At 36.0% G+C, this 16,618-nt stretch overlaps 1 protein-coding gene across 1 annotated transcript in view; it reads right to left on the reverse strand.

Moving 5' to 3' along the window:
* Nucleotides 1-1,545: 1,545 nt before the first annotated feature.
* The window catches only part of LOC138704929 (peptidyl-prolyl cis-trans isomerase FKBP4-like), a 233,637-nt gene continuing 218,564 nt past the window's right edge, over nucleotides 1,546-16,618 (reverse strand). Inside the window, exon 9 of the mRNA XM_069833355.1 lies at nucleotides 1,546-7,191. Within this exon, the coding sequence (XP_069689456.1) occupies nucleotides 7,186-7,191 (6 nt within the window). The 3' untranslated portion in view covers nucleotides 1,546-7,185. The remainder of the gene's footprint in view (nucleotides 7,192-16,618) is intronic.

Genomic DNA, 16,618 nt, shown 5'->3' on the forward strand with positions numbered 1-16,618 from the left:
AGAATTATTTTCTTCAATGTTAAATAAGCATCTGAGTGCCCTTTCAGCCATGCCTTTTTTGTCATTTCTTCCTCACTAAGTGGCTGATGTTCACATTTCTTTTTTTCATAATCTTTCACTCATTCATGTTCGTTTTTATGTGATGAAGCAGAGAAGTGAATTTCTCGAGCAGTTCCTTTACAGGATTCGGCTGCCCACCATAAATGATTGTTTATACTGCTCTTCCATGCTTGAATTTGTAGATATTTCTTCTCTGCGGCTTCAATTTTTTTCATCAAACTTTTTGACATGCCACACATCAAAAGTACATTCTGTGTTCGGATATTGAATACTGAGAAAATATTGTACACCTCTATGTCTGTCGAATTTTTCTTCTTTCACTAGTCTAGTCTGTTCAGTAATTTTTCACATGCAGCTGTTTCTAATTCTCTCTTTACCATTCCTTTTTGCATGAGTTCAAAGTCCATTATAAGTGCCAGTATGTAAATCCATGGCCGATTATAGCCTATAACATATTTGGCAGAATATCTGGGTGAATCATATTGTCCATCACCAGCTAACCAAATATCATTAGTTGAATTCTTGATATAGTCTAGTTTTTCGTTTCTAGTGTTATTCCACTGACACTTTATTACTGGAGCGGTAAACTTGTTCGCAGTATGATCACAGGATATTCTGAACATCATTGCCATGTTACAAAATGACCGAAATGACGCAAACAAAATACCAGAAAGCAACAAAGACGATGCAATCACTACAGTATGTAATATGCTGACATGCCATGTCAGTAATAAAGCTATGTAGTATGTATCAGTTCAATGCTATTTGAAAACTTTTTAAGCTCTTCAGTAAACTGGAGAAAATTGATAGTAGATGTGACATGGGATTTTCAGTAATGGACGTGACAGATCATTTTCTATCAATTTTGAAGGTTATGGCGATGTACCGGTAATATCAAATGTTCTCTTTGTGAAAATATAACATGGGAGTTTTAAAATGAGTTCTGATAGCAAAATCAAGATGGCAGCAGCATTTGCAGGAAAAAAAAAATCTTGAGCAAGGAAAGGTAGTGCTACACAAAGATAACAAAAAAAGAAAAAACTAAGTCAAGGTTAAAAGAGTAAATAAAAGATTAAGATGTTAAAAGTGCAGGTTAAAGAAAAAAATGAAAGCACAAAATGTAGGTTCCCTCAAGTCAAAATTTGGTACATTCAGATCTCCCCAATCACTTAGAAAAGCAGTTAAAAAGACATTTCAATTTGGCAATATGGAATGATGATATAAAACAGATCATTAAAGAAAAAAAAAAGCATATTAGAAATATCTCCAAACTCGTGCATATACTTCTTACTGCATCTCTCCTTTACATTTCACATTTATCGCTAATAACAAAAAAAACCCGGTCCTGATTGTCATTCGTCAATTATTATACTTCTGGGGAGAATGTTCTTGCTTTAAAAAAGAAGTGTTTTTTTTAATGAAGTTATAAAAATCCATGCTTGAAACTCCCCTCCCATAGTTAGAGATATGAAATATGCTGGTCACAAAAGTTCATAATGTTTTATTTGAAATCTCGTCTTTCGGTTTACCTCCAGTGATCAATACACAAGCCTAATATACCAATCAGACTCCTAGTTAATTACATGTCTGATCCAGCATACAAGCTAGTTAAATACATGGAAAACATCATCAGAAACAACATACAATTCACCAATCACACTGCACTCAAGAACACAGACCTAGTCAACCATATCAAGGACAAATACATATCCCACAATTCAGCAGTAGCATCGTGTGATATCACTAATCTATACACTCACTAATATACCTATATATGAAACAATAAAAATACTAAACACATGTTAAAAGACAACAACACACCACAAGCACAAATAGATGAAAACTCGTCAAATTCTTTTCAAATAGTTTCTTCATCTTGAATTGTGTTTAATAGTATCTGTTTATTCAAATGTTTGTATAAGAACATAAGTTTTGATGCTTTGTCTGTACCAAGCCTGTTGTTTAACTTAGAATGCATCAGAATGTAAAAAAAAAATCACGATTTTTATTAAAAAATAAAAAGATTTTTTTACTTAAATCAGATTTACTTTAATTAAAATTTTGCTTATATAAATCATTTGAAATTATTCTGAGATTGGGCTTCAGTGTTTATGAAGTAGGTACCTAGGATGAATAATGAAGAACCAATCTACATGCTGTGTTTTAACAATAATTTGAATTGGGATATGATACATTACTACATATTTTTGAACCAGTTGTTCTGTCTTATAGCTGAATGCAATAAAAGGAACTGTTTGTAGCATAAAAGAATTTTGAAATTTGTTTATGTGAGTCCTCTTTCTGTTTTTAATTTGTTTGGATGACAAAGGGACAAAGCTGACTTCGCTTAATTTTCAGAGATGGTCTCTCAGTGGATAGGTGATCCGTAAATAATGATCTCTCTTGTTTTGATACTGAAGGTGCAACTACTGGACCTGTCTCTAAATTTTAATCTTTATTGTCAGATATTGGAGTAGGCCTATTCTATTTTTTTTTCTTTAATTATCTTTTATGGTGTTACATTTTTGAATATGTAACTTCATTGTAGCAACTAATCCCTGCATTTCTAAACCATATGATCTGCATTTAGCTTTCATGTCCTTTCCACATGAAGTGGAAAAAACTAAACAATTTTTAATTCTTTCCAAACTGGATCAAGTTTTCGGCCTGGATTACTCATTTTAAGTTAACAGCAATGTTCTTGCTACACTTTCACAAGTAGAACAACTTAATACACTCAATAAAGTGACTCTTCTCTTAGCATAACCTAGCAAGTTACTACTAGATGTTAACTCAAAAATGACATAAGACAAATTGAAAAGAAGAAAACAGCATTTTGAATTTGAACAATGGACTATAAGCTTTAGACAACTATAAAAAATCAAACTGATTATAATTATTTACCCATTGGGTACCGGTATGTTAGTTAACATATAGGATGTATCTGTAGATTATTACTGGTACTTCAAAAATTAATAATAAACATAACTTTAAAAAATAATTCACTGATTTTATCATAAAAATAATTTGATTTAAATCAGTGATTTATACTATATTAAAAATCCAGTGATTAAAATCATTCCAACCCGCATGAACCATATCATATACAGTGTGTTAATTAAGTATGGGATATTGCTAATAACTTTTTATATATTCATTTTATGAAAAAATATAAAAAACAAAAGTTGTTGGAGATATCTAACTAAAACTTATAGCTGTGGTCTCACGAAAGTATTGATTCATGTACAGGGTGTGGCAAAACAATAACACTTTTTTTAAATGGCACCCTATATTAAATTTTACATATTTGAAATCTCCATTCAATTTTACATATAAATAGAAGTTTGACTCAGCATAAATGATGAATACTCTCTTGTAAATGTTACCGTATGGTTCTTTCAAATGATTTGATATGTAACACAAAATAAATATGTGTATTCATATGGAGTAGGCCATGAAACAAACAAAACAATAACATAACTGTTTCAGAGAATGTTTAAAATTATCATAAATGTTCAAAATGAGAACCATTCACGGCCAAACAATGCTTCAGTCTATCACGAAAGCAGTCCATTGACTTTCTCACAGTTTCAGGAGTGATCAGTTCCATTTCATTACTAATCCTTAATTTCAGGTCTTCAATACTGTTCGATCTATCACGATACATATTATCAAAGTATTTGAAAGAATCATAATTTTAAACATTCTCTCAAACAATTATGTTATTGTTTTGTTTTACTGTTTCTTCATATATTAGCTCATGCGATAAGTATAACATTGTAAACTAATTTCATAATAATGGTCCATGCGCGTGAATTTGAATTGCCTCTGGGGGAGACCCTGGTGTACCAGCATCATGCGGAAGTACTGTGTGAAGTCTGCAGCCAGGTAGTGCCACTCGAAACTTCTGTCCAGCAGCCAGATCTTGGGCTCCTCTCGTTTTAGATCGGATTCGCACTCGCTCTTTCCGATGCCTTGGCAAGCGTCCAGTTCGAAGATCTTGCACTTGACGCCGAAGTTGGGGCGCTGCCTGGGGTCGTCCTGCTCGCTGCAGATCTCGATGTCCAGCAGCGTGTTTTGTTTGTTTCATGGCCTACTCATGAATACACACATTTATTTTGTGTTACATATCAAAGCATTTGAAAGAACCATAACATTTACAAGAGAGTTACAAGAGAGTATTAATCATTTATGCTGAGTAGAACTTCTATTTGTCTGTAAAATTGAACGGAGATTTCAAATATGTAAAATTTAATATAGGGTGCCATTTAAAAAAAGTGTTATTTTTTTGCCATATTCTGTACATGAATCAATACTTTTATGAGACAACAGCCATAAGTTTTAGTTAGATATCTCAAACAACTTTTGTTTTTGGTATTTTTTCATAAAATGAATATATAGAGTTATTATCCAATATAGGCTACGTATGATTATGATTATTGTGTCTCCTGAGAAATGTTGGTTACTATATTTTGTTTATACAAAATAAATAAATAAATAAATAAATTTCAAATTGAATTGCAGCTATAGTGCATCTTTATTGGCTTAAATAGCCTAGACATTCAGAGAACCTGAATACAATTATTGTGACTTTCGAGAATGTTGTTTTACCATATTATGTTTAGGCTTATGTAAAATAGATTTGAATTGCAGCTACAGTGCATCTGTATTGTTTTAAGTACAAAAGGCAGAGTACCTGATTATTATTATACCTCCTGAGAACTGTTGTTTTACCATACTTTGTTTATGCAAGATAAATATAAATTGCAGCTACAGTGAATCTTTATTGTTTTAAGTAGGGCCCACACATTCAAAGTACCTGGTCACAATTTTTAAAATGTATTTATAAAACCTTTGTGTTTACATGACAGATTTCAATCATCCTAGCCCTTTAAAAGATCACTATGAGGGATCCAAGAAATAAAATATATTTGAAAAGTAACAGTATGTTTGCATATATGAATTACTAGGTCTAGTATGAATTGAAGAACTCCCTTGAAAAATGTAAAAGCCAATTCCAAAACTTTAAGGAAATTAAGAAAATGACTAACAGGCATATATGAAGTTGGATTAGTGAAATATATTAGGCCTACTAGTCAGTGATGTATGCAGTGGAGGGGAAAGGAACTGGCCACCCTACCCCATTATCTCCTGGCTTAGTTGCCTCATGAGTGATGCCTTATTGGTGTTCTAACCTGTCTTCGGACAGTTGACTATACAACAATTAGCACACATAAAATGGGACAGTTCTAGGAAACCTTTAATCAAGACCTACATTATGTATTGTATATAAAACCTGCATTAAAATACATTGGTCAAAAAAAGTTAAGCATATTTCCAGTTTACCCAATAATACCCGATATTTATGTTTCTTTTGATTTTATGTTGCACGTATTATGTTTACCAATTCAAACTCTTTCATTTGTTTTATTCTGCATCACTAGGTAACGTCCAAATCACGGCTAGTAAACAAAGCCTGTAATTCGAGCAAAGTTCAATCAGTGTCGTTTTACTTCATAGTGCAGTAAAATAAAGTCTGTAATTCGAGCAAAGTTCAACCAGTGTCGTTTTGCTTCATACTGCAGTACAATGGCTTGGAACACCATTAAAATGGCAGACCGCATCAAAATCATCACTTTGATGGAACAAAACATGAGACAAGTTGATGTTGCTAACATCCTTCATGTGAATCAGAGTATTGTCTCCAGACTGTGGAGAAAGTTCCAGGAAACCCAGTCAATAGCAGATCGACCTCGCGAGGGCCATCCACGCAAAACAACACCAGGTCAGGACCGGTATGTAAGGTTATCTACACGTAGAAACCCTTATAGCCTCAGCTACAACTCTGCGCCATGACCTGCGCGAAGCCACTGGTATTTTTGTAAGTAGCCAAACTGTGCGCAATAGACTTCATGACATAGGGTTGTATTCTCGAAGACCACTCAAGACTCCAGCACTCCATCCACATCACAGGGGTGCTCGTGCAAGATGGGCTAGAGCACATGAGAATTGGACACGAGACCAATGGACCAGAACTTTATTCTCAGACGAAGTGAGAATGGGCCTACACCCTGACAACAACTCTATTCGCATATGGAGACGAACAGGGGAACGAAATCATCCCTCAATGACTGTGGAACTTCACCAACAGTTTGGTGGTTCAATCTTGTTTTGGGCAGGTGTTATGTTTGGCCACCGCACACCACTGGTTTCAATAGAAGGGAAACATGACTGCTGCCGTGTATGAGAACAACATCCTCCAACCCATAGTAAGTGGTTTTGCAGAGACTGTAGGAGAAGGGTTCACTCTACAGGACGATAATGCTCGGCCTGATCGTGCTCATAGTGTGCAGCGGTATCTGGTAGAACATGGGATCCGAAGAATGGATTGGCCAGCATGCTCACCGGATATGAACTGCATAGAGCATGCATGGAGCTTTCTCAGGAGAGCCATTTCCAATCGTCCACATCACCCATTAACGATTCAAGAACTCAGGAATGCTGCCTTGGAAGAATGGGACAATTTGCCTCAGGAGAGCTTAGATGTGTTGGTACTGAGTGCCTCAGGGTTCGTGGAGGACCAACACGTTATTAAACAGGGTACTGAAAGCACCATTTCCTTTTCTTTGATGATGTACGAATTTCAACTTCCCTTATCTTTTCCGTTGTTTCCAAACAATGCAACTTTTTCATTTCATATTGAGTCCATTGTTAACAAATAGTGTATTTCTACTTTTAAGTTTATTCTGTGGAAGCAAGAAACCCAATTATAATTTATCTATTTTATTTTAATTAATAAAAGCCGTTATATGCCTAATTATGCTTAACTTTTTTTGACCAGTGTACTATTCAGAAGTATCCATTATAGCATCTTTAAAAAAGGGACGAAAGAGAAAGAGAATTCCTTAAAAAAAAATATAAACTCAAGCCTGGCGCAATTAAAACTATTTACATTGAAGCATTACCGTTACAAGTCATTACTTCATTTAAACCAAGCAGCAAGTGCAACACTAGCTCTATTGACAACAGATCATGTAACTTTGTGAACACCACAAAAATCTCCTGCTGCTGTCCGTGGCATAGAACTTCAGTAGCAGTAGTAATTGATCCACTCGAGGTAGGGCATTATTTCTGGAAAAATATACAAATAATGAGATATGGTTATGCCTTTACTATATAAATTCATATTTGGGTATATTATATACTGGTACTGTTATTTATATGAACGACAGTATTATTGGGAACTGATAATATGACAGCTAGCCATATATTATTATGTTAGATCAACTTAATGCAACAGAAAACCCGCATGAAGCAACATTCTAACTTCACTTCTGCTGTATTACAGCTTATTGTACTTCAGAATAATTATTATAGTGCTACCTATACAAAAATATTATTGCAATACCAATAGTGTTATTTATTATCAAGCATGTACTCACTGATCTGTGTTATGTTCCTGTTGACATTGACTTCACCTAATGCATGAAGTGTACTAGATTTCGTTATTCGGGAATGCATCAATAATTCCTCATTATCCCATTCTTCAAAATTATTTGGACGCAGCCTAATTCTTTTCACCCTTCTGACATTACGAAGTATCTGCTCCAGAACTTCGTTAGTGGAATGTCTCAAAATTAAACTGATTCATCAGATCACCAGCTGTACAGTGTGCAGCCATTTTGATTCCAACACCGAGTTCCAACCTCCAGATAATGCTTAACTGCCACTCCATCTTCTGGATAGCTAAACTAGAAGTTTATCCTCCAGACTGCATATAAACGAAAATCGTAGTACATGTTTATACATTCCAACTTCCAGATAAATACGCTATTTGTCAGATGAGTTTAAACTAGACCTTTATCCTACAGGTATAGTACATACCCTAAGATTCTCCTGTGAATGCTGAATGGACGTTTAGGTATATGCTAAGATGGAAGGGGAGTTGGAAGAAGAGCAATTTGGCTGCTTCAGGAAGGGAAAAGATACGAGAGATGCAATTGTACTACTGCAAACAATCAGCAAAAGATACATAGAGAAAAATAAAGAAGTGTATGTAGCAGTGGCAAATATTCATATATGCACTGCATGCTTTATTTTTAAAAACACTCTCTCTGTAATTATTATTATTATTATTATTATTATTATTATTATTATTTATTTTCTCCTTTTATTTTTCGCGCAAATGTTTAATACTGCTGTATCTAGTTTAAATCTAACCAGGTTAGACAGCATGCAATTATATGCTCTGTATGCAGCGTACAACAAAAATGTCTTCTATATCCTCAGTGTGTATTACTGTTCACAGATCTCAATTTCAGAGAAGCGCCAAACAGAGAAAGGGTGTGTTAGGGTGAAATACCAGTCAGTCTGAGTACCATAAAAGCATAGTGTAATGCTGCATGCTGTACGGTAGTGGTGGATTGATACACAGTTTTCTGCCAGCTTGACGGTTTTTTTATGGATGTTCTGACAGTGATATTTTTCAGCACAATAGCTAAATCGACACTGCTATTGACCATTGAAAAGTGCGTGCCTTTCACAATTTAGCTTTCAGTGTAGCATAATTTCGTGACATAGTGCTTAAGTTTTATTCAGTTTGTGAGAATATAAAGTTGTATTTTATTTGAGTTTTAGACTTTCACAGTGACTGTGATTGGAATTAGACATTTTGTGTGTGAAAATTGGTGACTGTAATGAGGTGTGACAGTGTGACATTGGAAAACTTAAATTAAAACCTTTCCAACATATGAGCTTTGAGGAAAAGTAAATTATATATTCTTGGGACAGACCAGTGCCTAAGTTAACTAATTTCATAAGTAATATTAAGAGATGATTCAATCGTCATTTCACTTGAAAATTGTATGAAGAACACAAGTGGTTAACAGAGTGCGAAAAACATAAAGACTATTTTGCTGGCTATGTTTACTATTTGAGATTTTGGACAATAAATTGCCATGGACCAGTACCGGCTACTGTGACCTTAACAACTTACACATTGCTATCAACAGACATGAGAAATCTGTGAGTAATATTAACACATGCCTCACTTGTAAAAAATATGGCAAAGTTCGTGTAGATCTTGCATTAAATGAATACAGACATGACTGTTGAAAATCAGAATGAAAAGGTGAAAAGGAAACAGGAGTACTGAAGTGTTAATAAATATCGGATGTTATTTTGTATGTAAGGAATTTGCATTTCACAGTCACTATGAAAACCTCGTTTCATTTAACCATGCCAATTGTATTGAACTCACTAGCTTAATCTTAAAATATGACAGCTTGTTATCTGAGCATCTTAACACAACAGTCTTCTCTGGTATGTCCAGCGACATTCAAAATGATAATAGAATCTATCAGTAACATTTTATTAGCAACCATCAAAAAGAAAATTCAGAATTCTCCTTTTATTAGCATACTCACTCATAACTTCTACCTACCCGAACCTCTGGAAGAAAGCCTTTATCCATCCGATCCCTAAAATTAAAACCCCATTATGTGCAATGATTTCCGTCCAATAAGTATCCTACCTGCCCTATCAAAAGCTCTGGAACGTATTGTTCACAAACAACTAATGAACTATCTAACCGAACATGCCTTACTGGACGAATACCAATCCGGGTTCAGAAATGGACATAGTACAACTACAGCACTACTAAAAGTGAATGAGGATATACGTGAAGCCACAGATGAACGTAAATTAACATTACTGACATTACTTGACTTCAGTAAGGCATTTGATACAGTTGACATGGACCTTCTATTATGTAAATTAAGACTTCCGAATCTTTCTGAAAGTTCTGTTACTTGGTTTCAATCCTACCTTCGTGAACGTCAACAATGGGTCATGCATGTGATTATTCTTCAAGATGGTATGTCGTGAAATCTGGAATTCAACAAGGATCAGTTCTTGGACCTTTACTCTTCATGATTTATATTAATGACGTGACTAAAATGATAAAACACTGCAAATACCATATGTATGCTGACGACCTGCAAATTTATTTGCATTTCCACCCTGACGAGACTAGTGACGCAGTAAATAAAATAAACGAAGACTTAAATTCGATTTCACTGTGGGCACACAAATTTGGATTAAGGTTAAATCCAGAGAAATCGCAAGCAATCTTAATGGGACATAATCGTCTACGAAGTACTCTTGATAGTGGTACTATACCACATATAATATTGAATGGGATTATTGTTAAATACAGTGAAACAGTTAAAAATCTTGGCATTTTTATGGATAGCGATCTAAACTGGAACACTCAAGTAACACACACTTGCAAAAAAATATTTTCTCAACTTCACTCTTTGTTTCATATGAAAGAATTTCTACTACTTAGTCTAAAAAAGAATCTTATTCAGACGCTTGTAATGCCCCATTTTGATTTTTGCGATTCCTTACTAACTAATGTAAGTTCACTCTTAGCTGAGAGACTACAACGTGTTCATAATGTGTGCATACGATTCATCTGAAATACTCGTAAATTTGACCACATAACACCTTCCCTCCAGTTACTTACATGGGTGCGTCTGAAGGAACGAAGAACAATACATTCACTGTCTCTTCTATTTAGAATCATGCCTACTTCTACTCCGAATTATCTCTTATCGCGCTTTCAATTTCTTACAACTCTTCGAAACCGGCATCAAGCACTTCTTTCTATCCCTCATCATAGAACGTCTCTATACTCATCCCTACACTGTAGAAATACCACATCTCTGGAATTCGCTACCAAATGATGTCAGGGACTGCCGGACTTTATCAAAATTCAAAATTAAATTGGAAAATTTTGTCTTGTTTAATGCTTTTTAGGTATTGCTAGAAGGGTTGATTTGTGTTTTTTACTCTAGATTAAAATCGCAAATTTCTTGTTTATGTTAGTTAACTAGGATACAATTAATTGTACTTAATCACTCATTTAAAGTTTGTGTGACTGCAACCTGTGTATATTTTTGTGTGACTTTACTTTGTTTATAGTGTTTTTTTTTTTCCTTTTTATTTCTGTTATTGTATTTGTATTTCTGGTGGTGTGCAAGAGAAGGCCTGATGGCCTTAACTACACCAGAATAAATAAATAAATACTGTTAGACGAAGCTTTTATATGTTCTAAAAAATCACAACCTTCAACCATTATCAGATACATATCATCATCTGGAGACATTCAGGAGAGGTTTCTGGGTTTTACAGGCGTAAGCACAGATCGTTTTGGAGCCCTTCTGGCTTCCCATGTCATACAAACAGTCAAGAATTTGCATGATACAGTGATAAAGTTGTAGCTCAGATTGTAGCTGATGGGACTGAGTATTTTGTGGAATGTTGGGTGGTACACAAGCATTAGTAAAACAGTCTGTTCCAAATGCTCTATTTGTCCACTGCATAGTTCATAGGCTTAATCTAGTTCTAACTGAATCATTTGATCACATAAAATATTGCACAATATTTTCCAGTACTCTTAGTGGCCTTTCATCTTTCCATTAAAAGGATCTAATTACTGGACAAAAGTTCCAGTCATCGCTTACTCACAGTAGCGCAAACTTCGAACTACAATGAAAGATTGATAAGAGTAATCAAAAGTGACTGAGAGTTTCCTTGAAGTATATCCTTCGATACTAGAAAATGCAACTTGTTGGGAAAGTGATTCCATTGCTTCAACCACGGGTTTTTATTGTTTTTCTAGAGAACTTCGCAAACTGCCTTCTTCTTGTAGCTTTTTTCCGATTTTTCTGAACTTACAGAGCACCTGTTAAATATATTCCAAGCTAAAAACATGGAGATTAGGTTCTGCTCTAAAAAGGTGATGCATACATGTAAATTGTTGTTGGAGTTGAGAAACAGTTTCAATAATTACTATGATTGCAGCATTGAGGTAGCTGGTCCACTATGGCCATTGAGGAAATAAAGAGCAGTTACTCTTTACTGCTCTAATGATCCAAAAACTTATTTCCGGAGACTAAGCTCTATGGATCATATGCGGAGACAAGAGGAAGGAAAAAAAAGGAAAGATTGGAGAATGCTGGGTTTGCAGTGAAGGACCTACAGTTTGTCAGAACACTATTTATGTATGTATGTGCCGAAATTTTTTATATAACATCATGTATATAAACATTCAATTATAAAGTATTAGCTTGCTAAAATTAATCAAATTTCTTAAATTTTAAAAGTTCTTGGAATACGAACAAATGTTTGCAATCCCTGCTTTAACCAGCCTACTGGACAATAATAGAGGTTATTTTGACATTGTTTCCCTTCGAAATGAACTAAATGTCATCTTCAAGAAACCAGCTTTTCAGAACATGTATAATATCAGGAAATTCTCAACCATATCATATTAAATGGACTCCAAGAAGTGTTGCCCGAATTACATAAATTATGCTATCTCATCCTCACTATTCCCATAACAACTGCCAGTGTTGAACAATCGATTTCAGTTGCAATGAATCAAAACTTATACACGTAGTTTGATGAATGAGAACAGTTTATCTGAACTTCCTGTCATCTCTATCAAGAAATAAATATAAAAAAAAACTCGTCTGCAGATTTTTATGATGCTTTCATTAAGGAGTTCGTGAAACTGGTAAGTCCATAGAATTATATTTTGAAAGTTAAAGAATAGAAGTTTATTCTGAACAACAACAACGACGACGACAACAACTAGCCACGCCCACTTTACTGAGCAAAAGTAATTGCATAGTGCAATGGTATTCAATCTATGACACACCTACCTGGGGTTATCTCAAGGGGTATGCATCCAACTGACTGACTGGTATGTAAAGATGCTGGCATATATATAATTTACACTTATTGATAATTATTCTAGTTTATATATTTTCTTTTATGCATACAATATCAACTCTTATTTTTCTTTGCTTCAGTAAAAATTCATTGTTATTGTTATTACATGAATAACTACTGCATTAAAAATAATAATAGTTTACTTTACATCAAATCAGTCATAATCTTTTGACATTTCTTATATAATTGTAATGCAATGTGGGGATATGAAGATAAAAAAAAATGTATTTTTGGGGTATGCTAGCAAAATAGATTGAATACCACTGAAATAGTGCATGCCTTGGTCTTAATTTCACACTATGCCACTGGTGTCTAGTAGGGGAGACTGGGGAGGTCTGATACAGTTAGGTAATAATTTTTGGTTTATACTATTGGTAGCATTTAGTAACTTCCTCTCCATACTATCTATTTCCAGTTTTTCACTTCCTGTTAAAGTCCTGTGAAAGAAGGAAAAAGACATTTTGCCACATTATCTGTTTGCATCAATTTAAGTAAGGTACCGGTACCTACATGTTTTGTCTTTAATGTGTTATTTAAAAAATTTAATATCTGCCAATAAAAATAACATCCTTGTGGTAAGCATATATAATATGTTGTTGTTGTTTTCTAAAGCCAGGCGTTTGACAATAAAGTCATTTGACCTCTTGCACTCCAATATTTTTCAAAGATATTATCATGACCAGCCACTGAAGCACAGATTCTGAGGTGTTCCGAATCCATTTCTTGGTTTGAGTTGCACAATGGACAGTTAGGGGACTGATATATTCCAATTCTATGCAGGTGTTTGGCCAAACAATCATGGCCTGTTGCCAATCTAAATGCAGCTACAGACGATTTTCGTGGTAAATCGGGAATTAACTGTGGATTTTGATGCAGAGAGTTCCAGTTTTTCCCTTCGGATTGTGTTATCAAATTTTGTTTCTTGAAGTCTAAGTATGTAGATTTAATAAATCTTTTCACAGAGTAATACATAGATTTAGTAACAGGTCCGTAACTAGCAGTGCTGCCCTTCTTTGCTAAAGCATCCACATTCTCGTTTCCCAGGATTCCACAATGGGATGGTATCCATTGGAATACAATTCTTTTATTGAGTGATATTAATTGAGAGAGCATTTTAGTTATTTCTGCTGTTTGACATGGTGTGTGTTTAGAGACTATTGATAGAATAGCTGCTTTGGAGTCCGACAATATAACTGCATTCTTAAATTTAGTGATGTGGCATAGAAGATTGCTGAGACTTTCCCTTATTGCAATGATTTCACCATCAAAACATGTTGTTCCATATCCAAGAGATCTGTAAAGTGAGAAGAGACAGCACGTAACACCTGCACCGGCACCTTGTTCTCTGGAGATCAAGGATCCGTCGGTGTATAAATGAAGCCAGTTTTGTGGAGGGTACCTAATATTAATTGTCTCTAAAGACAATTGTTTCAGTATTTCAGTGTTTAAATCTGATTTCAGTATTTCTTCTGTTAAATTTAGATTATATTCTATATTTAATAGAGTTAAAGGGTTTGGTTTAATTTGTAAGTTTTCTTTTAAATTTGGGATATTGATTTTCTGTTTTAATTCTTGAACAATGGATATGAAACGATGAAAGAGTAATGGAACGGAGAAAAATTCTCCCCGGTGCCGGGATTTGAACCCGGGGAGAATTTTTCTCCATTCCATTACTCTTTCATCGTATGACGAAGCAGAATATCTGCATAGAAATATCATATGTACTTCGGTACATTAAAATAATATACATGATATGCGTAAATCACTTCGCGATATAAAACGGCGCTTATTCCGTCGGATCCCAGCCAACTTGTCACTCATAACGAGTGCACCTCAGCACATGTGTGGACTTCAGTCCTACATTCATAGACATCTATGACGTAGTGCAGAGGGTGGCCACTAGAGGGAACCCAAGAGTTGGAACTTAATCTGAGACGATTCTGTCCAACGCCGGGGTGGGTATCCGGTGTGGCTTAGTGCATAAAACATCAGCACATAGAGCTAAAAAGCCGGGTTCAAATCCCGGCACTGGGGAGAATTTTTCTCCGTTCCATTACTCTTTCATTGTATGATGACGCAGAATATCTGCATGGAAATATCATATGTACTTCGGTACATTAAAATAATATATATGATATGCGTAAATCACTTCGTGATTTAAGATAGCACTTATTCCGTCAGATCCCGGCCAACTAGCCACTCATAACGAGTGCACCTCAGCACATGTGTGGACTTCAGTCCTACATTCATAGACATCTATGACGTAGTGCAGAGGGCGGCCACTAGAGGGAACCCAAGAGTTGGAACTTAATCTGAGACGATTCTGTCCGATGCCGGGTTGGGTATCCGGTGTGGGTTAGTGGATAAAGCATCAGCACGTAGAGCTGAAAACCCGGGTTCAAATCCCGGCACCGGGGAGAATTTTTCTCCGTTCCATTACTCTTTCATCGTATGATGATGCAGAATATCTGCATGGAAATATCATATGCATTTTGGCACATTAAAATAATATAAATGGATATGAAACTTTTTTGAGTTTTCAATCTACAGAGAGGACTGTATGAATGCCAATTGTTTCCTGGTAATCTGATAAGTTTTTCATATTGAATCAGTGCTTTTTCTTCTGTTGTCATTTTGATGCTGTTAATATTAGTGAGGAATCTCATAGAATCTATTGGAGTTGTTTTGATTCCACCAGTAATGAGTCTGAGAGCTTGGTTTTGAACATATTCTATGTCTTGCAGTGTAGGCTTTCACGGCCGGAGTCTATAGATCTAGATTCATTTTCCGGGCTGAGAGGCCGTGGTCTATTGGTTGGTTTTATACCAGACGTTTCGTCTGCAACTGCAGCAGACATCTTCAGTGGAGTGGTATCCGAGGTCGCAAGACTCTTCTCGGCGTACCTGAGGCAACTGATCCTGTGGCTGGTTGTGCGGGCGTATTTATAGTGCGGCTTGCGGGCCGAGGCCTGTTGTCGCTGCGGTCCGCGCTGCTTTGTTCGCTCTCCCGTACTGGGTTCCGTCCTTTTGTTGTAGTGGCTTCTTATCTGTTCTGTTTAGGACCGGTTACCAACACTTGTTTAGCTTTACGCCTTCTTCCTTGCGATTAAAGTTGTTGTTATGTTTATATATTTCGATCGCTTCTCTATGTAGACGGGGGAAGAAGTGCGTCGTCGTGCTCAAGATGTCCGTGTCCTTGAATCTTATGTTATGATCGCCCTCTTGATAGGCATGTGCTGCCACTGCCGATTTGTCGATCTGTCCTAGGCGGCAATTCCTATTATGTTCTGTCAGTCTCGTCCTGATGCTCCGCTGTGTAGTACCGATGTAGACCTTCCCACACGAACACGGAATCCTGTAAACTCCGGCAGACAGCAGCTTATCTCGTTTGTCCTTGGACGACCTCAGCATGTTCCGGATTTGCTTGGTCGGCAGGAAGGTCGTTTCCACTTCATGACGCTTCAGCACCCTGCTGATACGGTCCGTCACATTCCTTAAATAGGGTAGGAAGACCGTGCCCTTCTTAGTCGCTCGTTCCTGTGACCGCATCGACGGTGTTACTCTGGGGCGCATGGCTCTCTTTATCTTCGGCCTTGAGTAGTCATTGGCCATGAGTGCTGTCGATACATGGCTCAGCTCCTGTTGGATGCATTGTGGCTCGGCTACCCGCCTGGCCCTGTTGATCAGGGTTTTCATCATGGCCCGTTTCTGGCCGGGATGATGATTCGAGGTCTTATGCAGATATCTGTCTGTGTGGG

This window comes from Periplaneta americana, chromosome 8 (assembly GCF_040183065.1).
Source record: "Periplaneta americana isolate PAMFEO1 chromosome 8, P.americana_PAMFEO1_priV1, whole genome shotgun sequence".
NCBI classification, from domain to species: domain Eukaryota; kingdom Metazoa; phylum Arthropoda; class Insecta; order Blattodea; family Blattidae; genus Periplaneta; species Periplaneta americana.